The 27021-nt window shown below is 40.3% G+C and overlaps 1 protein-coding gene across 1 annotated transcript in view; it reads right to left on the bottom strand.

Moving 5' to 3' along the window:
* Positions 1-27021, bottom strand: part of Ror1 (receptor tyrosine kinase like orphan receptor 1) — a 161877-nt gene that overhangs the window by 26003 nt on the left and 108853 nt on the right. Inside the window, exons 5-7 of the mRNA XM_076862579.2 lie at positions 6009-6136; positions 3013-3330; positions 1199-1444 (exon numbers count right to left, since the gene is read on the bottom strand). Coding sequence (XP_076718694.1) covers positions 1199-1444; positions 3013-3330; positions 6009-6136 — 692 coding nt within the window. The remainder of the gene's footprint in view (positions 1-1198; positions 1445-3012; positions 3331-6008; positions 6137-27021) is intronic.

Here is a 27021-nt window from a genome sequence, read left to right on the forward strand (position 1 = left end):
AGCTTCCCATGGTCTCCTCGCCTCTGCTCTCACCCTTCCTGCAGTGGAGTCTCAACTGAGTTTCCAAGGTAATCCTTTAAAAATGTTCAATGTGAGTTCTGTTCAGAATGCTCTGAGGCCTTCCCTACTCATTCAGGCTCACAGCCTCAGTGCTACAGTGGCTTCCAGGGCACTGCATGATTGGGTCCTATTACCTTTCTGACCTATCTTCTGCTCTCCTCCTTGCTCGTTCTGCTGCAGCCCCAGTGGCCCCTTACTTCCTCTTGGGTGTGCTAGGCCTACTCTCACTTTAGGGTCTCCACTTAGCCTACCGCCCAGATGAGTAAGTACTTGGCATATAGTAGACACTTGACAAATATCGTGGCACCAATGGCTTGAATAATGATCTAAAGACCCAGCTCCCCGTGGCTTATGTTATCTGTGTGTCCCATAACTGTTGCTTCTGGTTTGATAGTTTTTGTTGTGAGTTTCCCAGCAGGGGCGTCCTGGTTCTCCCATCATGCCTGGGAAGCCCACTCCCCGTATCAACAAGAACTAGTGTCAGAAAGATGAATCCGATCCAGAGAGTTCCAAACTCCAGGTCTCATCAACATTTTCACTCTTTCTTTTACCTTATAAACATTCTCTAAGTAATGGAACAAACTGACTCAGCAACTCCATTTTCTTTCTACACACTTGTACACTTCTTCTGCAGTATTAATGGACCAGACAGAGAACCTAGTTTATCCAGAGAGTTCCCTGGATGAGTGGGCAATGGTTGAAGACTCATCCTGGCTCATGGGTATGCTCTGTGACATACAGAAGACAGGTTTTTATCCGCACAGCTTCCGATATGACTGCTGTGCTAAAAAGGTCCACTTTAACATGGACCGTTATAGGTGACATCTTTTTCTACAGAGATGATTGTGATAAGCTGTCTCACCTGTGCCTCTGGAAAGCTGGGTCCCTGTTACATCTTCTAGTGCAATGGCTACAGGTAGAAAAGCAGTTACTTCTTATAGTGTGATCTGGTACCTTACTATTATGTAGAAATATCAAGATTTATCTACACTAGAAACTGTCTGATATCAAGCAAACACTTTCAATCAAATTTGCTCCCCCATCCCACCCCCCATAGGATGCTTCTAAGTGAAGAGGGGATGGGGTGGGGATCTTTGAGAGGTGATCAAAGACATTAAGGGCAATGACTTGTATTTACCACAGGCTGGGATGTCACACAGGTCGGACTTAAAATTTTCATCCAAGGTGAAGCACCAGGGCGCTTCCTTCTGGTTCCCTGGGTTGCGGCAGTAGGAATGGCCTCCATTCAGCTCTGGGAAGCGGAGGGCAGTGAAGGTGTGCGTGTGGGGGTACTGGGAATTCCACGGCTGGCACTGGCGCCCTGATTTGGTCACACTGACAGTCCCCCGGTAGTCTACACCTGTGTTATTGTAGCACTTGTGATCTGAAAAACACAAAGAAAAGCCCAAACTGTTAAAAAGACACAGAGGCAAAGCTGGTTGGTGTTCCCCAGCCAGCAGTTTCTGGAGGGGAGAGCATCTGATTAACCTCATGGTCAGGGGCCACGTGGGGCAGTCTTCCTGCTGGCTGGGCTTGGACTCAGGGCCTGCCTTGCAGTTACATTCCTGGGAGGATTTAAAGCTTATGCTTCAGGAATAAAACCAGTCTTCTACAAGTATTTTTAATATTGAGCACAGAAGAAATCAGAACTAGGGTGGGACCTAAAGGTACAGAAGTAATTTCCTCGTGAATGGTTCAATGAAGGTTCAAGCCAAGCTTTTCCTAACATTCTAATTGATGGCCTTACAATGAATCATGTGATTAAAGAATCTAGCTGGTAATTCACAGAAAATGTGTACTAGTGCATTCTGGGTTGCTAGCAGGAGTTAGGGCTCTCTCTGTGTGGATGGAGTGAATACCCATGGGAAGCAGATCCATTTAAGCTGCCCTCCCAGGTGACCATATTGGCTAAAACTTATAGCAATGTAGAATCTACTGAGTTGATATAAACTGGAGTTTGGAAGGTTACTGACTATAGTAACAATATTGATATGAGCACTTACTATGCACTAAGCACAGTTCTGAGCATTTTTGATCTATAAATTTATTTAAGTAATAAAATAACATTAACTACTGAAAGGAAATTTAAAAAATTACAAGTTTAATCTAGGTGAAAGGGACATGTACAGAAGAATAGTCTTCCATTGAGTGGTGGAGAGAAGGTAGATGATGGAGGCCAACCTTCATATATGTTATTTTAAATTGCAGTACAATACACATACCATAAAATTTACCATCAGTGCATTTGGTACCTTTACAATGTTGTGCAACTTCACTACTACAAGGTTCCAGAACACTTCTGTGCATTACTAGTCACTCGAACTACTCCTAATCCCTGCCCCTGGCAGGTATGAATCTGCATTGTATCTCTATAGATTTGTTTATTCTACATATTTCATATAAATGGAATCATACAGTAGTGTCAGGCTTCTTTTATGTTTTCAAGTTCTATTCTGGTTGCAGCATATATATTTGCATTTCATTCATTTTTATGAATAAATAATATTTCATTGTGTGGATATACTACGATTTATTTACCATTCTTCCACTGATGGACATTTAGGTTGTTTATGCCTTTTGGCTACTGTAAATAGTGTTATTATGAACATTCATATGAGAGTTTTTGTTTGAACATCTGTTTGCAATTGTTCTGATCATATACTCAGGGGTGGAATGGTAATTCTATGTTTAGGTTGTATGGAGAAATTTACTCCTATTCTTTTAAATGGTTGTCTTTATGCAGCTTGTTGAAGGTAACTCTATCTAGTCTACCATTGAATGCTGAGGCATGGTACTCAGACCACTAGAAGGTGATCTAATGACCAGTGTGAACAATTACTGTCCTGATGTGAATAATTACTGTAGGTCAAGGTCCATTTTCACTATGCCATTGGGTTGCTGGCCCTCAGGTCAGCACAGAAGTTCACACAGAAGGTCAGGGCTACCACTTACTTTTATTTATAGGATCTGCCATGGGAATTCCAATCCGAATACAGTTTGCAGCTTCTGGGCTCTCTGGCTGGGGAAGATCTTCACAGTTTGGCAGTTTTAGCCTCATCAGAATCATGGGATTCGACCTTGCAAAAATGTACTCTGTTTGACACAAGACATTTTCCAGGATTTCACATTCATCGCGACACAAGTCGCGGGGCTTTGGGACAGCTGAGGTTTCATCACAGTATGGGAAGGCGTAGTGGCACAGGGAAGGAATGGCAAACTGAGAGCACTTATCAGATAAGTGACTGGAGGTGCCAATCATGGTGAAGGCAGCTGAAAAACAAACACAATTATTAACTCCAGAGGCCAGGGTTTATCTCCTCCGGTTATCTAGTCAACAGATATCAAATACAAACACACGCAGGGAGGAATCTGCTGTGCTGAAACCCACAGGGCCGGGAGGAGGAGATTCATCTCAGATGTCAAAGCAGCTTAATTTCACTGGCTTGAAAAAATCATTTTGACTACAAAGTTAAAAAAATATTAAATTACATATGTACTGTTTCCTAATAAAAATAATTAATTAGGTTAAAGTACAATTCATTTTTCATTTTTTTACTACAAAGCAATAGAACTTCATGATTTTTTTTTTTATTAGTTTTTTGATGCTTCTAAGACATTTGACAGCTCCAGGGCAGAACTTGCCTCAGGCAGTGGCTGAGCCTGAGCACAGCATCGAGTTCTGTGTCTTGCCAGATGGCAAGAGTTGCTGGACGAGTTTGGGTAACTTGCTTCATTTCTTTGCGGCTTGAATACCTTCTATTCCATTTTCTGAAAATGAGGCAACTCACTTGGAAGTTCTCGAAGAGCACAATCCAATTGTTCCAGTATGTATCATAGACTATTAGTGCTCCTCCAGCTTAACCTCATCCCCACGGGGCGTCTAGATAAAAAGAGCAGCAGTCTGGAAGGGCAGTCCTGGGGGCTGTTGATGCCCTGTTTCTCAATGTGTGTTTCTTGGGACTTTAATCCTGTAGCTTATTAATAGTGTTTGGAAACTATGCTTACACAGCCAAACAGGTTTGGAAAATGCTAGGGGGTTAAACAAAGTTATATGGAGGGGGGAAATCAATAATATGTTCCAGGAAGCTGATGTCCACTAAACAATTATTATAAATAGGTCACCGAATATTTACATAAGAATCTCCCTTTATTTGTGTGAATTCTTGGTAAAAGTTGTGTTAAAATGTTCTTTTTTTTTTAGGTTGAGATGTGCCTTCAATAGCTCCTCCCTATCAATCCTATATCTGCTCTTTAAAATTTCAGAGTTTTTTTCCTCCTGAAAATTTGAGGGCTTCCAAAAAATGGCAAGTCCATCTTTCTATAGTTGCTTCTCCTGGTTAAATAGCTCCCCCCCCCCCCCCCCCCCCGGCCTCCTTCCTGTTCTTTGAAATTCCTTCGAGATCATACTTTCTGAACCTTTTGTTTTCTATGTTCCTACCTTGGAATGTTTTGTTTCTGGTACCAACAACCAAATCCACAGCCTGGCACATTCTAGGTAGGTGCTGTGCCACTGAGCAACATCCTTAGCACTTTTAATTTTGAGACCGGGTCTTTCTGAGTTCACAAAGCTGGCCTCGGACTTCAGATCCTCCTTCCTCAGCCTCCCCAGTTGCTGCGGATTATAGGCATGCCTGGTTTGAGATTATTCTTGCCTCTTTCTCACTCGCTTGTACACTTTTTCAATTAACATGTATTGTGCAAATAAATGTGTTTTACTGTGGCATTTCCATACATGCATACATACATGGTGCATTGGTTGTGTCTACCTTCCTTCTATTCTCTCTATCCTTCCCTATTCTTGCCTACCTTAAATCTTCAAGTTGCTAGACAAACTGTAATACTCAGATTTGAATTTCAGAAAAACATGGAGGATGTAATTATGTTAAACATTATCTGAAATTCAGACATAACTGGAGAAACGTTTTGGTATTTGCTAAATCTGTCAGCCTACTAGAATTTCATGAAGGCAATTTCAATGGACTGCAAAGGGCATGTGGCACAGAAGCATAATGACCACACTCATGAAAAGGACACGAGGCCATGGTAGCCACCAGAACTAGGGTGGAAATGGTCTAAGATGCACTACACCAGCCACACTCATGTGAAAGGGCCACACTCTTAGCTTTCCATCAAAAGAAAATGAAGACAATTAAATTTCAGTGAAGAAAAATGATGAGTAAAATATTGAAAGCCACAACAGGAAGGCACCTAAGGTTAATCACTCATTTCATATAGGAAAAAGGATTTTCTTTTTTTCTGATTTTCCATGTTGTTAATTGGTGCATTATAGGTGCACATAATGGTGGGATTTATTGCTACATATCAGTACATGCACACACTGTAACAATATAATGTGGCCAGTGTCATTCCCCAGCGGTTTCCCTTTCCCTCTACTCCTCCCTCCCCTAGACCCTTTTTTCACTCTACTGATCTCCCTTCAATTCTCATGAGATTCCCCCACCTTTCTTTTCCTTTTTCCAGAAGAAATGATTTTTGTGGACAAGAAGTAATTTCCCGCAAGTCGCTGTAATGACAGCTCTGGGATTCATGTCCAGAGTTCTAGACTCTAATTTCATTCTCTTTCAGTGTATATCACGTTGCTTCCCAACAGTAAGCTCTGTGAGGGCAGAAACACCCAGCCTGTTTACACCATCACATCCCTGGGTCCGAAGCCAGCTCCTGGCATACTGAAAGCACTCAGTAATATTTATTGAGTGTTGCAGTGAATGTGAGATTTCTTAAATCTTCCTTTTCCTCTAAGAGTGATCTTTAATAAATTATTTTAATGTAAATTCCAGAGCACAGAGATCATGTCTCATGATTCTTTATGGCCTTGCTCCCAGCCCTCATGCCTAGCCTACTCCTTTGTCAAGAGAGAAGCTCAATGAAATTGTTGGTGAGAAAAATAGTTATTCAAGGATAAATATAACTTTATTGTTGTTACCTACCTGTGATCTGATTTTCTATTTCCCCTTGCATATGCAAAGACTCCATATAGACAGTGCGGTTGCCAATAAATCGTGCACATGCAATCCCTCTGTATGGCTGACAGAATCCATCTTCTTCATACTCATCTCTAAAAACAAAGCGTAGTGGTTAGCCAGCTCTCACTGTGCAATGCCCTTAAATGCCACTAGGGGGCACATTTGGGCATAGTATCCCAAAGACAGCTAAAGAATCAGGCTTTTGCTCAGTTCTCAAAACATCACTTAAAACATCTGTTGGTCACGTTGGTCAAGTTTCCTACACCCCCAGAAAATCATCCTGAAGCACAAAATCATCCTTAAATATGGGAGAAAACGCTTTTATTTTCGCAGCTGGTGGTGGGCTGGAAGATGATGTAGTTGTAAGAGTAAAGAGGAAATGAGTTGGAAATCTGGGCACATGTTCTACAGTTTTTTGTTTTTTAAGCACAGATTATTTCTGCTTCATTTGCTACAATGATGTGGGTGTATTAGCCACAAGATCCACTCCAACTGACATGTCAATTAGGGGGATCCACAGGGTAAGGAGCTGGGTGCAGCTAGAAGGAACCAGAGTGTAGCCTGGATAGGTGGCTTCTTACTGCTTGAGACCTGTCATCTCTGCTATGCAGAAAGACAGCCACGCAAAACCACACACCTGAAAATTTGAGTTGAGTCACTAAATCTCCAGGAATCTGGAGAAAATGTCATTGGAAGTCTTGCCTTAATATTACCCTAAAATTTAAAAAAAAATAGTCTTACTAAAATTTTGCTGCCTCAAAATAATAAGTAAAAGAAGAAAGTAGATTTCATCTTGAAGACAAAGGAATACCAGTTAATTATTAGAAGTGTGGCAAGTGATGAGACTGGAGATCAGGATCTTCGATGTTAGTTTTAATATAAAATGTCAGAGGCTATACCTTCCCTAAAATGGACCCAAGACAAAATACAGGACATCCACCTGTTTCTCAAAGGAAGATCATAGCTATGTCAAAAGCTGCCTGCCACATTTGTAGGTTGACCTCTACCCTGGATGCTTCTTTTCTGCTCACCTGGCTGCTGTTAATACGTTTCCATGAAATATCATTTCCCTCTTGGGTTTCTTCTAAGTTAAAAGGCAGGAAAACAATATTTCCTTTCTGGGTTTAACATGTAGGCATCCTTAGGTAAGTCCTCTATGCCCTCTGAGCCATGTTTTTCTTATCTATAAGATGGGATGACAATTGATCTCTGGAGCCTCCAAAGTATAAGTCATAACAATCCCATCAAATAGGGCAAAGGCCTTTTAAATGGCAGAGATGACATTGATTATTATTAAAGTATTTACAAGACTCAAAGAGGAATTTTATTTAAAAGACATTTACTAAGTTCCTATCCTGCAACACAGACTGTGGTCAGGGCTTTGGTGCAGGACTTCCCCACTTGTGTCGGGGGGTGAGGGTCAGTACAGGAGTCTAGGAAGCCCACAATACAGCAGCAAACCAGAAAAAAAAAATCTGATAGACAGTTATATTCATCAGTTTTCTATTTCCCACTCTACACCAGTCAGTTTGAAGGTGGGGGTAGGGTAAGTATCTTTAGTTGAGTCTCAAAAATAGCCTGTATTGCAAAGCTCTTAAAATCTTAACCTTTAAGTACACATACAAATGAATATATTATATACCTGACATAAAGACATTGAAATTTTAATGTTGTGCAATCCTGCAAGCACTCCATATGTTTACTTTCATAAATCCTAGAGTAATGTTGAAGCCTTTTTTGGCTTAAATTTTACTTGGGTTGTAAAATTAACCCAACTTTTATTGGGTAACTAATACCATAAACCTATGGGGAGAAGGAAGGTTCTCGATGACCTAGCCTTGGATGCTGTAAACCTAAGTAGAGACCAGAATCCACCCCCACAACACCCCTGCTATTAGAGACTATGCTTTTCTATCCCTCGGCATTAGCAGATCCCTGGATGTTGAAGGTGTCATTATGAGAACCCTTCGTCCTCCCCTACATTAAACTCTGAAGGCCTCAATTTATATCTCTTGGGAGGACAAAACCCAGGAATTACCCCCAGATATAAATCCCCAACCTAATGGGAGTTCCCATATTTTATGTGTGAAGCTTAGGCTAAACTTCTTACCACCTTTCCAGTTCAAGCCTCTTAAAAAGACTCTTTGAAAATATATATATATATTCCCTCCCCCCCAAAAATAAAATGGAATGCAATTCCTTAGCTGCCCATTTCTTATCAAGGGGTTACAGCTGCAGGTGCATTGAATTTTTTTTTTTTTTTTTTTTTTTTTTTTTTTTTTTTTTACTATGCTTAGAATTCCTGCTATTCTGACCAATTTCCTGGGGACAGATATTTTCAAAAACCAAAAAGCAAACCAGTATGTAACGTCATCTGCTGGTGAGCAGTTCTCAGCCCTGGCTGCTTGTAAGAATCTCTTGAGGCAGCTTTCAAAAATACCAGTGCTCAGGCCCCGCCTTGGACCTATTAAATCATACTCTCTGGGGGCAAGGCTTAGGAATTCATGCTTAAAAAAAAAAAAAAAAAAAACCCTTCCAGGTGATTTGAACGTGGTAGAGAACCACAGCACTAAAAAAGCAAACTCCTATTAAGCATCTGCTCCTCTGTGCTGCATGCGGTGTAAGGTGATTTCTTTATAGCAGCCCTGATAAAGTATCTCATCTTTATTTCACAGGAGGAAACACTGTAGTTCAGAGAAGTTAAGTAGCTTGAAATTCACGAAGCCTGGAAGTGGTGGAGCTAGGATTTAAAGGGAAAAATTCAAAGCTCAGGCCATGTTGCTGGATATATAACTGTGTTCAGTTTTCCAAGACTGTTCTCCATCAGAAACAACTTGATTTTAAGTAAGAGACTTTCTGATGAGCTTTTATCCTGTACCAAGCACTGCTGAGTTCCATATATTTATGATATAGTTTGTAAGTCATCTCATATTGACTGGAGTCTTCTAAAGAAGGTGCAGTGTAATTATTCCTATTTTACAGATGAGAAAACTAAGGGCCAGAAAGCGTAAAGAACTTGTCCAAAGTTGCACAGCAAGCAGAAGAGCTAGAATTGTCCTAATGGAGTGCTTGTAACCATACTGTATGTATGTATGTATGTATGTATATATATATATTTTCCCCAAATGGTTTGGTTATGGAAGTTCCTGCACTTCTTACAGGGGCTTTCTGCTGTGGAGATGCTTTAGTGTATACTGAGTGGCAAAAAGATTTTCTTTTAAACACAGTCACAATCACCTTTCATTCCTTCCAATTTTCCCTGCTGGCTTTGGCTGGGGGAGAACAAATCCTCCCCAGCATTAATCAGCTTTATGCTTTTTTCCAGCTCACACTTCTTTCATCACTGATGTCTTCCTGCCTCACTCCATGCTCTGCAAATTAGAAACATGAAGCGGCAAAGCAGCTGAAGGGCAAGGGCACTTGCAGTTATCGTGTCCAAGGCCACGTTCTGCGGAGGAGGAAAGTGCATGGTGAAAAGGCAGATGGAACCTGGCTGCTCTTTGCTGCAGTCAGCATGAGCATGCACCAGATACCTCCCTGGATGTAGAGGTGCGGAGGGTGTTTTGCGGGAACTTAGGTTTCTCATAGAGGTAATTTAGTTACCATGTTGCCAGCCTCTGCAACCTTCCCAGTTTGCTGTCATGGAATTGGGAAAGACAGAAAACGTTTCACCCTCCACTTCCAGGGTCTCATTCCCTAGGGCAAAGAGTTTATAAAGGATGATGAGACTTTGTGAGAGTGCAGGTGGCACCTTGGGGCAACAGTGGGAGTATCCATCCATTAAGCTCTGAAGAGCCAGGAAAAGCAACACTGTACTATGGAGACTTCATCTCATGCCTGTTCCCAGCCTCGTTCCCTGCCAGGTGTAGTGGACCTGGTAATACTAGCCACACTAAGGATCTTGCAAGTCTCAAAATAAAAAAATGCACTTTGATGCTCCTGTGGCTCGGCTTGCACTCTTTCTGAGGCCTGAATGCCTTCTACCCTCCTTTCATCTGTGAATGTCCTTCTCATTTTTAGGATCCAGATGCTCCCAACTCCCCCCAACTCTCAGCACCTTGGTCAAACCATTCTATGGAGTACTGACTTTATATTACACCCTTCTGTTTATTGCTCACTCACAAATCAACCTAATTGAAGTTGTGGTGACTGTCCTAGGCTAGCCCACTGTATGGATCATTCTCCATACCAGAAACATCCTCCTTACTGGGAATCATTTTCTTTCTCAGAAGAATAATGAAGGGAATGGGCAGATCTAATAGATTTAATTAGCAGAACGGATGATTGCTAATGAATTTGGCCCTAAAATTCCCCATTTGGGGGAAATAAGACAGTTAAAATGAATACTTATGTGTGAGAAGAGAATGAATGTAGAGGTGTTTTGCTAACCATAAAACCTAACTGAAACCAAAGGATGGAACGCAGGTACTCAATTAGCTTCGACACAAAAACATTCACAGCAGCACAATTCACAGTAGCTGAAAGGTGAAAGCAACTAAAATTTTCATCAACAGATGAATGGATTAACAAAATATGGTTGATACACAGGGTAGACTACTATTCAGCCATAAAAAAGTAAAAAAGTACTGAAACATGCTACAGTATGGAAGAACCTCCAAAACATTATGCTGCTGGGTATGGCGGTGCATGCCTGTCATTGCAGTGACTTGGGAGACTGAGGCAGGAGGATTGCAGTTCAAAGCTAGACTGGACAACTTAGTGAGACCCTGTCTTAAAATAAAAATAAAAAAGTTTGGATGTAGTGCAGGGTACAGTGTCCCTGGTTCAATCCCTAGTACTGAAAAAAAAATATGCTAAATTATATAAGCTGAACACACACACAAAAAAAACCCCACATATTGCATGATTCCCTTTATATGGACTATTCAGAATAGGTAATTCACAGAGACAGAAAGGTTGATGGTGGCCAGGGGTATGAAGGCAGGAATGGGAAGTAACTGCCTAATGAGAGAGGCAGTGTATGTGCCACACTGTGAATGTGCTAATTATACTGAATTGGTCACTTTAAAATGGTTAATTTTATGTTTTGTAAATTTTGCCTTAATTTAAAAATATCTCATTTGTACAAGAGGGCCAAGGTGGAGGTCCAGGGAGAGGCCAGTGGCTAGGATTCCAAATCTTTGAGGTGAGGAGGGGTTTTGGGATCCTTGTGGGTGACTGTCACAGATTCATCTGATGGAAGTGTGGGCAATTTACAGAGCATCTGCAGTATGTTACCTTTGTCCTGATTCTCACGGCTCTTGGAGTGGACTGGCAGGGAAAGTGAGCTCCATAAGCCCACAGCATGGCAACCTCATGGGGAGGTCTGCAGGGAACAAAGTCATCCAGCATCTCTGAAGTTACCCACTCAGCCCTCCTATAGGCCCCATTATGAGCCACGGGAGATGAAATCATATCAGGACCACAGAGCCAAGACCCAAGCCACCATGCAGCAGTGGGAGTTTCCATCCAGGAGGAGATGGTGTCCCTAGGTGTGCTCCAGTGAGCCATCTAGCAAAGGGTGGGTTATTTCTTCTCTATGTGGTTAGCGTTTTCTCTTTTCCAGGGCAAAAACAACTTCCCAGTGCCTTCCCAAAAGACCATCACGGCCAAATATGGATGGAAAGTATCCCTTTTTAAAATGTGTAAATTGGGCATCCTATTGGCAAAATTGGTTAAAACAAAGCCACATACTAGCTTTAGATATTCCAGGCTAGGTGTGAAGTTTCCCAGACACCCTTGGGTGATGCAGTCAGATCACTTAAAGGTGAAAATTAGGTATAACAAAAGCAAAACCAAACTAAAACAAAAACTTTCCACATAGTAAAGGAAATAATCAACAGAGAGAAAATATAACCTGCAGAATGGGAAAAAGATATTTGTAAATTATTCACCCAACAAGGGGTTAATACCAGAATATATATATATATTTTCCAACTAACTCCACAGCAAAAACAAAACAAAACATATAAACAAACAAAACAAAAAAATCTGATTTTTAAAATGGGTATGTGATGTGAATATATATATTGTAAAAAATACACACACACACACACACACACACAAATGGGTAACAAATATATGAAAAAATCCTCATCTTCGCTCATCATCAAGGATTTGATATTCTGTCCTTTGTGGCAACAATGAATGGAAGAGATTAATGTAATATTATATAAAATAAGTCAAGTATATGACATGTTCTTACCCATATGTGAACGAAATGAATTGATCTAATGGAAGTAGAGAGTAGAATGGTGGCTACCAGAAGCTAGAAAGGGTAATGATTGGGTAAAACAATAAAGTGAGATAGGAAGAATCAGTTCTAGGGTTCCATATATAGAGCACAGTATGGTGAAAATAGTTTAAAAGTTTATTGTGTAATTCAAAATAACTAGGGGAAATGATTGTGAATGTTCCCAACACAAAGAAACGATAGAGATATGTTAATAAGCTCAATTTGATCATCACACATTGTATACATGTATCAAAATAACACTGTATATATAAATAAATATGAACAATTGATATGTATCAATTAAAAGATTTTAAAAGGGGACTTTATAGTAAAATTAAGGATCCGAGTAAAGGTCACAGAATTAGTCCAATGCAGATAGATCAGAGACAAGAAGACTTTAAAAACAGGTTATAATCAGATATTGCCTCAAAAGTTATCACCTATCCAAAAATATCTCCTTCTTTTTCCCAAGAGGATTTTGAACCTGGAAATATCCTTAGTTAACTGCTAACCAGGATGAGGTGATGTAATTTGAATCATACGGGCTTTAGCTACGCACATCTTGGAATGAGGCCTTTTGGTGAAAAGGCATCTGCACAGGTACAGACAGACACGTGGAATGAGCTAGTCCGAATAAAGAACGTGCTGGAAAGGGAGCTGTCAAGGCACCAAAAGCAGACTTTGCCTCCGGCTGACTGTGGTCAAGAGATTACAGGCGAAATACGGGATCCCAAAGTGATCTCACAAACTGTTTTCTAAAGACCAGTCAAAGAAGGTAATGTGCTAACATATTTGACCTTTCAGGTCAATTTTCAAAGGGAGCCAATCAAGGTATGTCCCCCAGAGGGTGGATGACACAGGGAGAAGACTCCAATCTGTCAGGCCAGGAACTCAGCTAGCTCTGACATCCCGTTGTCTGGTGTTGAAATGCCTTTGTAAGCACAGGCAATTTTGAGGTGACTGTGTCCAATATCATGTGAGGTTCCCACAACTGGGCACTGACAACTGTGAACATTTATTCCCTTGCTCTGTCTCACACCACTTTTTTGCTTTAAAAAAAAAATTAAATCAAATTTCAAGGTTTTCCCCCCTCTCCCTTGGCCATGAACCATTTAAACAAACAGATGAATAATGTCTGTCATAGTTTCCAGAACAACACATAATAGTTACTTGTGTTCAACTCAGAAATGGGAAGATATTGGCTTTGCTTCATGGTGATGTTTGGGAACACAAGGGTTGCACTGCTCTTGGAAAAAGAGAAGAATTACCAGGCTTGTATCTCACAAATGTAATTTAAAGGAAAATTATACATGTAATGTATTTTATTCCTAATAAATAATATATTTGAAATGATAGGACTGCACTAGTGCAGTGCTTATAAGAATAAAAAAGATCATTAATAAAAAGAATGAGTGATTTTTGTCATCTTCAGTTTACTAAAGTTTTCATGGTAGGGTGGCCTTGTACCTTCTAAAAATGCCTTGGATGTTTTTATGTTTTCCTGCTGTCAAAGGCCTACATTGCCCCTAAGGTTAGGCTGAAGCTGGGAATGCATAGGTGACAGTTGGAGCCCTCAAGGTCAGGGCCCTTGAGTTCTCATTAGAAATCCTATGGATGTGCTTTGGCAGCTCTCCAAATACCAGGTATTCGAACTGCTCCCCCAACTTGCCCATTGAGAATAATGGGACTCTGGAATAATATGGAATTCACACATACCAGTGTGGGCAGATTTTCTACCACAAATGTTGCTAGGATTGCTTCCCCCAACTCCCTATTTTCCTTGTATGCTTTGGGCCATGTATTTAAAAAAAAAAAAAAGAAAAAGAAAAAAGAGGTTTGTGGAAAGAGTGGTAAGTGGAATTTAGGGATGTTTTAGGAGGATTTAATTTCATTTTACTACTCAGAAGTGAGGTGAAACCCAATCCCCAATTCTTGCTTTTCTGTTTCATCTCAGTCAGCTTTGTCTCTTACCCCTGCTGTCACAAGACAACTGGCTTCCATGCAAGGATGGTGGGTAGAATTCCACCCCCAATCCCCAGGCCCCAAAGGGGCAATGCTGAGTGCCCACGTGAAACAGAATCTTATAATTTTTTAAAAATTATAAAAGTAGAAATTCACACTAAAATAAGGATTAATTTGTGATGCACCAAGTGAGATTAAGCAGACAAGGAATATCTATTAAATAAGGGGTCTCTGGGACAATTGTGAAACCCAGCGAGCTCTTTAGGAGAATGAGGAATAGGGGTGGGTTACGGAGGGCTTTAACTGGAGTGGGAAAGTGCAGGCAGAGGGAGGGGAGGGCTTCTACACTTGGCCTCCAGATACCAACAATGCAATCTCTGTCCACAGGCTAGTGTGGAGGAGAAATTTAATCTCTATCCCCCATTTTCATCCCCTGCCCCCTTTCCATCCCTTCTTCTCTTTAGCCCAGATGTGTCTTGAAGCACTGTGCTGAGAATTAAAGAGGGGGCAACTACTTGAGACTAAAAAGGCTTCTGAGGAGGTGACTGCTTAAAAAGGAGTAATTCGGGGCTGGGGATATGGCTCAAGCGGTAGCCTGCTCACCTGCCACGCGTGCAGCCTGGGTTCAATCCTCAGCACCACATACAAACTAAGATGTTGTGTCCACCGAAAACTAAAAAATAAATACTAAAATAAAAAAAAAAAATCTCTCTCTCTCTCTCTCTCTCCAAAAAAAAAAAAAAAAAAAAAAAGAAAGAAAGAAAAAGGAATACTTCAACAGGTCATGGATTAAACAGTATGTTGGCCAAGGCAGGTGAAGTCAGAGGCTGGAGCGAGGTTTAATAGAAGTAATGGTAAGAGGGCAGGGGTTGTCCAAGACAGGTTCAAGGACAAGGTCTTCACTTGGGCTGTCTGGGGGGATAGAGAGGCTCAACTTTCCATTCCTTTTCTTTCTTTCTTTCTTTCTTCCTTCCTTCCTTCCTTTCTTTCTTTCACAAAACTTACATTTATATTCCTGTAATTTTTTTAAACATAGTCATCTTTTAAACTTGCTACCTCAAAATCATAGTCACAAAAGGGAAGGGGATGGATTCTATGCCAAAGATAAGGGGGCACCAAAGAGTAGTGTAGTATGTCCATGGTGACACCGTATGCAGAGGGCAGTGTATCCAGCTGTTTCCACGGAGAGCTAAGCCTATGACACAGGTGGCAGAGCTGGTGTGGAAGGGGACTGTGAGCTCAGGGCAGACACGACTCAAAGCTCTCCCCTAGGCCTGTTTATCAGTTCATACAGATATGCAGTTGCAATGGGGAATTATGGTTTGAATGTGGGGTGTCTTCCAAAAGCTCATGTGTGAGACAATTCAAGAATGCTCAAACACGAAATGATTAGGTTATGAGAACTGTGACCTAATCAGTGGATTCAGCCCCTTAAAAGAGTTAACTGGGTAGTGAATGTAGACTGTATCTGAGGAAGTCACTGGAAGCTTCTGGTAAGAAGAGCTTCCTCTATCTCTCTCTCTCCCTCCCTTCCCTACCCCCCCATATCTCTCTCTCTCTCTCTCTCTTTATTTCCTTCTTGGTTGTTACAAACTTAGTCTTTCTACATAACGTTCTACTTCAGAACTGAACCTATGAAACCATGAGCCAAAATATACTTTTCCTTTCTAAGTTATTCTTATCTTTTGGTAAATGGCAAAAAAAAAAGCTTTTAAAAAATTAATAAAGAAATTGGTACTAGAGGTGGGACTGTTGCTATGACTAACCTGACTATGTCGTTGGGAAGCATTTGGAACTGCTTTGTGGGAGGAGTTTGAAAAAATTTGGCGATGCAGGATGGAGAAACCTTAGAATGTAGTAAGAAGAGCTTAATAGGCAATTCTGGTGGGATCTGAGAAGACCAGAATGGTGGTAGGAATGTGGACAGTAAAGTGGCTCATGAGGTTTCAGGTGAGAACTTAGACTCTACTGGAAATTGAACTAGAGGTCATCCATGTTACATTATGGGAAAAACAAAACAAAACAAAACAAAACATTGTCTGTATTTGGCTCATGTACTGAGACTTTCCTGAGGCTGAATTTAAAAGTGATGGGCTAATTAATCTGTTGGAAAAAAATTCAAGACAGCCCAGCATTCAAGTGTTGGCATGGATATTTTTGGCAGTTTTCAGCCAAGTTTACTGTGATAATCAGGAGCAGAAAACAGTGAAATGATTTGAGAAACTTACAATTTGGCCATAGTATGTGTAAAACTTGGGCTAGGGAGAGATGGTTGTTGAAAAGATTACAGTCACTAAAGATATGTGACTAATAGGACACAACAGGACAGACATAATAGAAAAGATGGCTTGAGGGGCATCTTAGGAATTGATAAGATCACATCCATCCTAGGTTCAGGGGTGTAAAAGTAAAAATTCCTTTGAGAAGAGACCACAGGGGCACCCTGATTATATAGGGGTCCCTTGGAGGTGGCTTCACCATGCTCAGCTATCCAGGCACTCAGAGGCCACTGCAGCCATAGTCCTGAGAGACCTGGCTACTGCTCAAGTTGGCAGCAGATGGCATCATCCATGTGGTGCTAGTTCTGCAGGAATTCAGGATTGTAGGGGGTGATGGAGGCTTATAGAGAGATTTCAAAGGAAGGCCTGAGAGGCCAGGCAAAGTATAGTAGGTTCAGAATCTCTGCAGGCAACTTCTGAGAGGGTGATGCCTGAAGATGTGAGAAAGAAGCAGAAGCTGCAATGGAGACCCCTGAGATTAAGAGATACCAATAATATGGAACATCTGCCAAGGAAAGCTGCAGAAATCAAGCAGAAAAAAGCCAAGAGATAAGACCTGTGGGCTGCAACCAGTAAGGCCATAGGGGCAAACCTACACAAGCCCTTTGGAGAGAAAATTAGGATGACATGTACCCCAGATGCTGGATATGGAGCTACAGGACTTATTTGCTCAGCTGGATATTAGTTTTGCTTCGATCCTATCTCTTTTTCTATCCCCAATTTCTCCCTTTTGGTATGAAAATATTCTGTGTCATTTTATATTGGACATGTGTAAGAAGCTTTTGATCTTTACAGGGGCTCACCATCAAGAATGTGCCTTGAGTCTCAGATGATATTTTGGATTTGGACTTTTGGCAATGTTGGAACTGTTAAGATTTTGGGGACTCTTGAAAATGAACTAAATATATTTTGCATTGTTAGATGGGCATGAGCTTTTTGGGACCAAGGACAGACTTTTATGGCTTGAATATGTGATGTCCCCCAAAAGTGTATGTGTGAGATAATGCAAAAATGTTCAGAGGTGATATGATGAGGTTATGCGAGTTGTGACTTAATTGGTGGATTGATCTACTTTACTGGAATAACTGGTAGTAATTATAGGCAGGTAGAATGTGGTGAAAGAAGTAGGTCACCTGGGGTGTGCCTTTTGGGTTTATATTTTGTCTCTGGTGACCAGAGCTCTCTCTCTGCTTCCTGGTTGTCATGAACTGAGCCGTGTTCCTCTGCCGTGTCCTTCCACCATAATATTCTGCCTCACTTTGGGCCCAAAGCTATGGAGTTGGTTGGCCATGGACTGAACCTCTGAAACCATGAGCAAAAATAAACTTTTCTTCCTCTAAGTTGTTTTTGTCAGATCTTTTGATTACAGCAACAAAACCTGACTAATACAGGGAGTTTGTAAAACTCAGGTCTAATCTTCTCTGCAGCTGAATGAATGAAGAGTGAGTGGCTCTGTGACTTGATCAGGTTCACCACATAGTTGTCATCAGAGTGCAGTCCACAAGGAAGTTCAGGGCTTTAGAGACCCACAGAAGTCGGTTTAGTCCTGACAGCTGCATTCTAGCTCTGTGAAGCCTTGGGTTACTCACATAGTCTCTTTGGGCCTTGTCCCTTCTTCTGCAAACTAGCATGATACTTAAATGTGATAATGTATACAAAGTGTTTGCTCATTGCAGATACTTGTGAAATATAAGTTTCATTTCTGTTTTATTTATTCTAGAAATATGTACTGATTTGCCTACTATATTCTATAGGACTCCAACGGAGCAATGAAACAGGAAAAAATCCTCATTCCTATATGACTTACGTTTTACTGGAAGCTGTTTCTCCTACTCATTTATAACTTGTTACTTGCACTTTCCTTTTATCATACCAAAGATTAGTCATGCTTCTCTGTGGACAGGTTAGGAAGAGAGGAGAGTCTGTTTATGAGGTCAGAAAGAGCCACCGGAATGCTAAGTCTTAAAAGAATAGCATTTAAGAGGAAAAGTTTGAATAAACTGCCCCTTGAGCCCCCATTTTGTTCTCCTATTAGAGTGGATGGGCTCTCTATGGTTCACACTATATCTCAGCCATTGTCTTGAGTATATTCATATCTACTCATAGATGTTGCTCTGGCAATGGTCCCTTTCCTCTGTTTTACCACCATTTCCCCTACAATTTATACTGGACCCTTCCCATCAATACACCAATGCACTATAATATCTCCCATCTTTAAACCAATTTACTTCAGCCTGTGTTTCTGTTCAGCTGCCTCTGTGTTTTTCTTCTCATTTTTATAGCAATGCTTCTCCCAAAGAAAATGTCTATGGCTAGTTTCTCCAGTTCTTCCATTTGCTCTTGGATCAACCATTCCACTAAATAAGCTCTTGTCAAGGTCAATGGTCTTTATGGTACTAAATTTCACAGTGAACGTTCAGTTCTTATTTTATTGACCTGGCAGTAGTATTTGACACAGCTAATCCCTCCCTCTTGAGATGTTCTCTTTCAGTTGGCTCCAGAATACTGTTTTGCCCTTACTTCTTTGGTTATACCTTCTTTAGTCTCCTTTGTAAGTTCAAGATTTCAGTAATCAAGAGGCTTAATGCTCAGATTTCTTTCTATATTCACTCTCCCTATTTTAGTTTTAAATGACAATCTCTGTGCTGATGACCTCCAAATTCATATCTCCTGTCAATACCACTTTTTGAACCTGAGCCTCCACTTGAATCTCTGAAGCAACTTCAAACTCAACATGTCTAAAATTGAACTTTTATTTCCCTCCAAGACCACTATTGAGTTCTTTTCCATCTCAGAAAATAACAACTTCTTCCTTCTAATTGTTCATAACAAAAACTTTTGAGTTCTCCTTGACGCTGCACTTTCTCTCATCTCCACACCGTCGGCCCATCCTTTCACTTCCTCCTTCAGAGTCTATTCCAAACCTACCTTTCCTACTCTCCTCTGGTTCAGGTCGTCATTCTGTGCATATTAATATTTCTAATTGCCTCACAACTGGTTTTCCTACTCCACTCATGGCCATCTTCTCCCTGTCATCTTGGTTTAATCTCAATACGGCAGCTGGAAAGATCCTTTTAGGACATGTTTCTCTTTTTCTCAAAATCTTCCCTTCTCATATTAAGTAAAAATCAGAGTCCTCACAATGTCCTCTTATAGTCTTTTCCTGCCCCCACTGCCTCTCTGACATCATTCCTGCCGCTTCCCCTCATGCCCTTACTTGTATCCTCAGGTATACTCTGTAATGATACATTTAATTGTTTATAAGCAAATTTCATGGGGACAGGAACTTTGGTTCAGTCATTGCTATATCTCTAATGGTTTGCATCAAGTTATTGAAAAAAAAAACATAAACAATTATTAAGTGAACTAAATTTCTTCCACTCTTAACTTTTACTTCTGTTTGATGGTAGCCAGGAAGGAGCCTAAGTTCATCTAAAAATTTGAAATTTATTGTCAATTTCTCTAATTCTCCACCTAGCCACCCAACTCCTCACACATCTAGTTCTGCTAAGTAGAAGACACAAAAAAGAGAAGAGGAAAAGAAACAACCTTTAAGAGCAGCAAAATTTTACCTTGAAAACTAAATTAACTCCCAATGCACTTCTTGGATTTGACCTCACTCTTCTCTCCTGGTTCAGGTCCCCCCAACCCCTCAGCTGATGTACCACAGTATTACTCTGAGAAGTCTGCCCCCAGCTTCTACTCTTTTCCAATCCACTCTCCAAAAGTTGCCAAAGAAAAGAGATACCTGAAGTGGACCTCTGTGTCCTCCCCAAGGCTGATGCCCTCTGCAAACCCCCCTGCCTTTCTCGGGTGTACAAAAATAGTTGTTACTTGGATGAGTGAATAAGAGCTGAATGCCACTAGCTTCTTAGCTAATTTCATTTTTAAAATGGTTCTTTTGCTTCATTTATTCAATCAACCTCACAAGTTATGAAGATTGTGTTCTGTGGTCAATAATATACTAGGCCCTAAGGTAGATTTTTAAATCATGACCTTTGACTTTAGCTTTGGAGATCATTTTTTAAGCATATCTAGATGCTTTTGAAAATGGAGAGAGAGAGAGAGAGAGAGAGAGAGAGAGAGAGAGAGAGAGAGATTAAGGAGAAGGAGGAGGAGGAAGTGGGAAGAGGAGGAAGAGCTTCCTCTACACTTTCCTTGTTCCAAGAACCCCTCAAGGTAAGTAGCATAATCCACATTTTATAGTTGAAGAAATTCAGGTTGAGAGATTAAGTCTCTTGCCTAAACTTTAGGTCTTACTCTCAATTTACACTATAAGGAACACTTCAAAGCTAACAATAATATACTGAAATTGTGTGCACATATGATTGAGAAATAAACAATAATACAAAGCAGTATTTGCAAATAATATTGCCATGTAAAATAGTTATATGCACTTGATAAGAAAGAAGTTCAGATAGAAATAGTTGAAATTTATTGAATTACTCATCTGCAAAATTATCTAAATGTCAACAATGATGCAGTAGTTAGATTAACAAGCTGAGAAAAGAAGCTTGAACACAGGTGTCAGATTTTATTGTACACTGCTTGGAATCAGCAGAAAGGTGAGGATTTTGTAATCTGTAGTTGGAGAAGGTTTCTTGGAGGAGAAGAGGGAGGCGAAGATTGGGGAGATAGCTAAAGGCAGAGAGAAAGATTGTGAATAGAAAAGGTCCCTCCCAGGCAATCTGGCCTGATTCAAGATCCCCCCATCCAAAAAGAACTGTTCTGACTTCCTAGATATTGACAGGAAAAAAGCTGGCCAAGTAAGTTTCAAGTTTTTCTATGGCATTACCTAACTGAAGCAGGATGCTGGGACTGAACTTGGCATTGCTGAATGGAAAAGTCACTGGGCTGGAAATCAGAAGACCACGGTCTTGTTCCCATTTTGGCTGCCAACAAGGTTATTTCCATACAACCTTGGTTAGGTCACTTACCCTCCTTTGTCCTTGGTTACTCCATTTGTATAATATGGAATTTGAACTACACAATATGTTCTTTCCAATTCTAGTGTTCTTTCTTTCCAAGTGTAACATTTTCTGGTTACTCTAGTTTAAGCGCTCATTATGTCCCACCAAGATGGCTGCAGTAGCCTCCTCACTGATCTCTCTACCTTCATTCTTGGCCCTATAAATGAACCTTTTATACAGAGAAAGAATGGGCTATAAAATAGGTAGATTAGATCATCTCTTTCCTATAACTGTTCAATAACTCTACTGCATATAAAGTTCACTGGTGACAATCCTGATACATCAATACTGATCAAAGGCCCCCAATGACCAGCACCAACTGTATCTTAAATACTTTCTCCTGCCCAAGGACCCCTTAGTCTTTCTTTCCTGGTCTTTCTTATAAAGCAGTGTTGTCACAGGCTGTTTCCCTTTCAGTAAGTCTATCCTCACCTGTCTGTACCTGGATCACTCTCTTCATCCTTCCAGTTTCAGTTCAGTCTTACCTCCTTTAAGGGATGAGACTTTCCTGGAATCTTGGGATTTGTCCATGAGAAGATATGTGCTCTCCAGCATCCTGCACTTACTTTATTCCATGATTATTTGTTGAGAGGTCTGTTCCCTTACTAAGCAGAATGCTCCTGAAAGCAGTAGCTGTTCCTATTTTCTTTCTTTAAAAAAAAAAAAAAAAAAATCTATCCCCAGTCTCACTCCTAGCAGAGCTGAGTACCTATAACCTGGTTCACAGAAGGCACCAATAAATATTTATGGAACAGTACTCCATGCTTCTCAGTGATAGCTGCACAGACCTCCGTCAGATTCCAATGACATCAGTCTCAAGCAAACCCTCATTTGAATACAATCCCAAAGGTGGAACGAGGCAGGTTCAACCCCCATTCCTTAAGTGCACTTAGTAGCCCCCCAAGAGCCCAGCAACCTCAATCTGCTCTTTTCAGATTTGGCAGGTTAAAGACAGTCTCTGTGCTCCCTGTCCCCTCCCTCCAATTTCTCTAACCAGAAACAAAAAAGCCTCGTGGTCTTTGGGGTACATGTTGCTGTTGTATGGGACTTGCAGTACGGAACCATATCTGATTCAGTTTAGGTATTGTTTCAAGCATTACTAAACTCCCCTAACCTATTAACTCCTGGCTTTGTAGTCATTTCCAGTTGGAATGTTTTTAGGCCGAAAAAAGGCAAGTTTGTGAGAAGACATAAACATCTTTGGTGAGAGGTGACATGTGTTTTCCCCTAGTGAAAGCAAGGCACTTCTGTAGATTCTGCAACTTTTGGACAGTGCATAAAATACATCTCTTAGGCGATTAATCTCCTGGCAGGCTTTGAGTGAAGCAATTACCCTGTGTTTTTCTTTGTCACCGTTGGAAATTTTAATTGTGTCTATCTATGCTATCCATGTCTGGAAAGCCAAAGCCTGCCTTGAAACCTCTGCAGCAAGCAGATGTAAAAATGCTTAGTGTTCACACGTTTGATTTAAATATTGACAAATTTTTTCATTAGAACATTAAACCCTTAGCTTTATTCATCTGCAATGCTTTCCAGGAGGGTGAGTTCCCCCACCCCCTGTTAGAATGACTCTCAGTAACTCAATACAAACTTTGCAAGCAAGAAAATCATGGAACATGGTAGTCTATTGTGTCCACATTCTGTGGGGAGGCAGCTGTAACTGGTTATGAACCGGTGCTGGAAAGAGTATTTAGAGCTTTCTTGGCAGATCTCTTACATCGTTATTCAATATGAACTGCAAATCATATGCTCGTAGTTATGAAAATGTCAGGAAACTCCTAGTGTTCATGCTTTGTTTGACAAAACTTTTTTTGAGTAGTGTTGGAAGCAGAGGCATCCAACACTTGAGATGCAGAAGAAAAGAACCCCCCCTCCAACCTCCAGCAGGTTTTGAGAAGCTGGTAATTCGGTCCTCTGTGACAAGAGCTCAACTCTGCACTGATGGACATACGTTTCACACAGTCTTGATTAGTCCAGGATGTGTGTCAAGGCTACTAGAGGTCTGGAAGGAAATGCGAGAAACTTGTTCACTTCTTGCTCAGTTTGGATCAACTGAGCTTCAGATCAAGGTCAGCAAACTGTTCACTCTGAATCCCTGTGGCAGCTGAGCCATGCTCCTTAGGGAGGGAGCAGGAATAAGGCAGAGCCTAGAGGAAAAGGACTGAGCAAAAAGTGAAGGAGAGAAAAGAAAAGGAAGTGGTGGAGAGATAGAGGGAAGGAGGAAGAGAAAGGAGGAAGTGTTAAAGGAAGGCAAAATATGAGATGCTAATAATAATAATAATAATAATAAGCTGATATATTTCCACATTGATATTATAATTGGAATTTAGATTCCCACCTCTTTTTTTTTTTTCTAAAGATGCTCAGGATTGAACCTAGGGCTTCATGTACGCTAGGCAAGTGCTCTACCACTGAGCTACATCCCCAGCCCTCTCAGCACATTCTTATATGTAAGGGCATTTTGTATTTCACCCTTTAAAAAACAATAATTGTGGTAAAATTTTGAAAAATAGAAACAGAAAGAGGAGAATTAAAGTCCCTTACACCCAGAACCCACACATAATTGCACAGACACACACATTACATATGTATTAACACACATATTAACTGTTCTCACAAGTTGGAATTACCTAGACATGTTTTATTTTTAGTGTATATTTTCTGTAATACTAAAGATTCTTCTAAAACATAAACTTTAGTGGCTGCATGTTAACATTTAGGTTGTATCCAACTTTTCATTGTTCATAAAATATTGGGATAAACATCCTTGTATGTAAAATCTTTACATATACCTAAGATTATTTTTCTAAGCTAAAAATAAATAGAGTTATTTCCTAGGTCAAAAGAAAGAATATTTTAAAGTTTTTTTTCAAATAATCTTCTAGGAAGATTGTTATAATTTATGTTTTTACCACCGTCATAGGGGAATATCTATTTCCCTGTACTCACTGCTATAAATACCTGCTAAGTTACCTACCACTAAATGCATCACTTTTAAAGATACCTCATTCTTTTATCCTTAGTAATCTTAGTAATATCAATTTTTCATATATTCACATTTGTAAAACATTTAATTCATTATCACGTCTACTGTTCATACATTTTCTCTGTTCATTCGATTATTGGTTTTATTCTTTTCTTCCCCATTTATTTATTTTTTATTTATTTTTGATTGCTGGAGATTATTATTCTTTATTCAATGAAGAAATTGCATTTTGAAACATTAATCAATATGCCCAAGAGCACACAGCTGGCATAAGGTTACTTAGATTTTCTACGTCTGCTTTGTATCAGATCATGCAGAGTGTTCTAAAACTAATGTCCTTACATCCAACACATCAAAAACAAATCCACTGAATGCAAAACAAAAACCAAGAAACTCCATAGGAGTATAACAAGGTATGGTGCTCTTCAAGAGAAGCATCAATCATTGCTTTGATTATATTCACTGAACTATGCTTAACATATTTGCAGAGACAAAATAGTAGTGTAATAACCACTTTTATTATGTGTTTCATTTGAATGATCTCTAGTTTTTCCTGGAGGTAGGCAGACTTAAATCTGCAGGGAAAGGCAATGTGAAGAGAGATGCTGAGGAAGGAAAGACTTCCTCTTGCGTATGGTAGTGGTAGAGTAGTTGATGGTCTATCTTCTGGATGTAAGAAAATATAGATATCTAAAAGCCTGACTGACATTAGGGGCAGTCATGTCTCAAAGTGTCCTCTCTGAACAGGAGGATCCATCTACATTTAGCTGGACTGGTCAAACTTCACCTGAATTTCAGGTACCACTCTGGGTGCCAAATGTCCCCAGAGCTATATATAAATTGACATTTACTGAAAGCAAAGGTAGGTGAAGTGAACTAAAATCATGTCATGAGAGGAATGGTTGAAGGAGCTTGAGGCAGGAGAATATCTGCTCTGGTGTAGGCAATGCAGGGTGTAGAGTCTGTGGAGAATTTAAAAAGCAGGAATGAGACCAGTATGTGTTAGTCCCTTTTATTACCATTATGTGCTGGCAACTCAATGCCGTAAAGTATTTCTCCCCACCAGGGTGGATGCTCTCCCTGTCCTGCCCTTGGTACACCACCTGCTGGAACCACAGCTGTGGACAAAACATCCTCAAATCCCTGTAATCATGGACTTGGAATTCCAGGAGGGACAGTGCTAAAAAAATGTTAGCTGTCCATCCAGGACTACTCTTTCCTTCCAACTTTAGTAGTAGAACTTTCCACATTCATTGACCACTGGCTCAAGCAGCTGGAGACCACAACTAGATGTGGACATGCTATGTTCCAGTCAAGGAGATGTAAGCAGAAGTGAGTCAGGATTTTGCAAAGAAAGGAAGGAAGGAAGGAATCTGAAGTGTGGACTCTGACCTTAAAAAGAAAATAAAAGGGCGTCCCACTGACTAGAGCATAGCCATGGAGAATGATACAGAAGAAGTCTTCTAGGATGAGGCTCACTGGTAGGCGAGTGAGACAGACCAGGCTTGGGTCTCAGGGTGAGCAGAGAGAAAAGAGCTACCCTTCCAGTTTCCAGCTCTTGGAAGCCCCACTGGACTGGAGGGAAATAAACATCTATCTTATTTAAGCCTGTCTATTCATTATCTATCTATCTTATTCATCTATCCATCCATTCATATATTCATCCATTATTATCCATTTATTGCACCTGCTTAGATAATACCCTAATTAAAACTACAAAGAAAACATACAGTTTGTTAGGTGATAAGTGTGTGCAGAAAAATGAAATAGAGGCATGGGAGTGTGTTGATCGGTGGAGGAAAGCAGCAGCGTCACTGTCGCTGTTAAAGCTGCAGGATCTTATGGGCTATCCACTAGCGAGCCACATAAGTTTGCCTATAAACACTGGAACATAGCTAGCCGAAACCAAGATGGATGGTAGTACAAAATGTACTCTGGATTTCAAAGACTCGGTATATTCTGCCTCTAAAAGGTAAAGACTCTCATTAATACTTTATATTGATTACATGTTGATATGATAACATTTTGAATCTAATAGGTCAGATAAAAATATTATTAAAATTAATTTCACCTGTTTTTACTTTTTTAAAAATGTGGCTCTTTGAAAATTTAAAATTACACATGCAGTTCCCATTTGTAATACATGCCATTTGTATTAGATAATGTTGCTCTAGGGTCTCACTAACGATTCCTTACAGTGCTCCCCACCTGATTCTCCCTGCAGCTTGCTTCCAATTTATTATCTTTCCCTGGTCCTATTCATGGGAAGAAGGCTGCATTCTGGATATTAGGGTTTACTACTCCTGCTAATGATCACCAATAGGCTCCATTAAGGCCACTGACAAGAAAGCCATGTAGGTAGTACATTGTTGCCTCTTTGGAGAGAGTTGAGAAGCACTAAAGGGAATATAGCTCAGTTGGTAGAGTGCTTGCTTTGCATGCATAAAGCCTGGGGTTCAATCCCCAGCAGCACAAAAACAACAAAACAAAACAAAACTCTCCATTTCCCAAATGACCTGCACAATATACAGATTTCCACCTTTAA

Source organism: Callospermophilus lateralis, chromosome 7 (genome assembly GCF_048772815.1).
Source record: "Callospermophilus lateralis isolate mCalLat2 chromosome 7, mCalLat2.hap1, whole genome shotgun sequence".
Lineage (NCBI taxonomy): Eukaryota > Metazoa > Chordata > Mammalia > Rodentia > Sciuridae > Callospermophilus > Callospermophilus lateralis.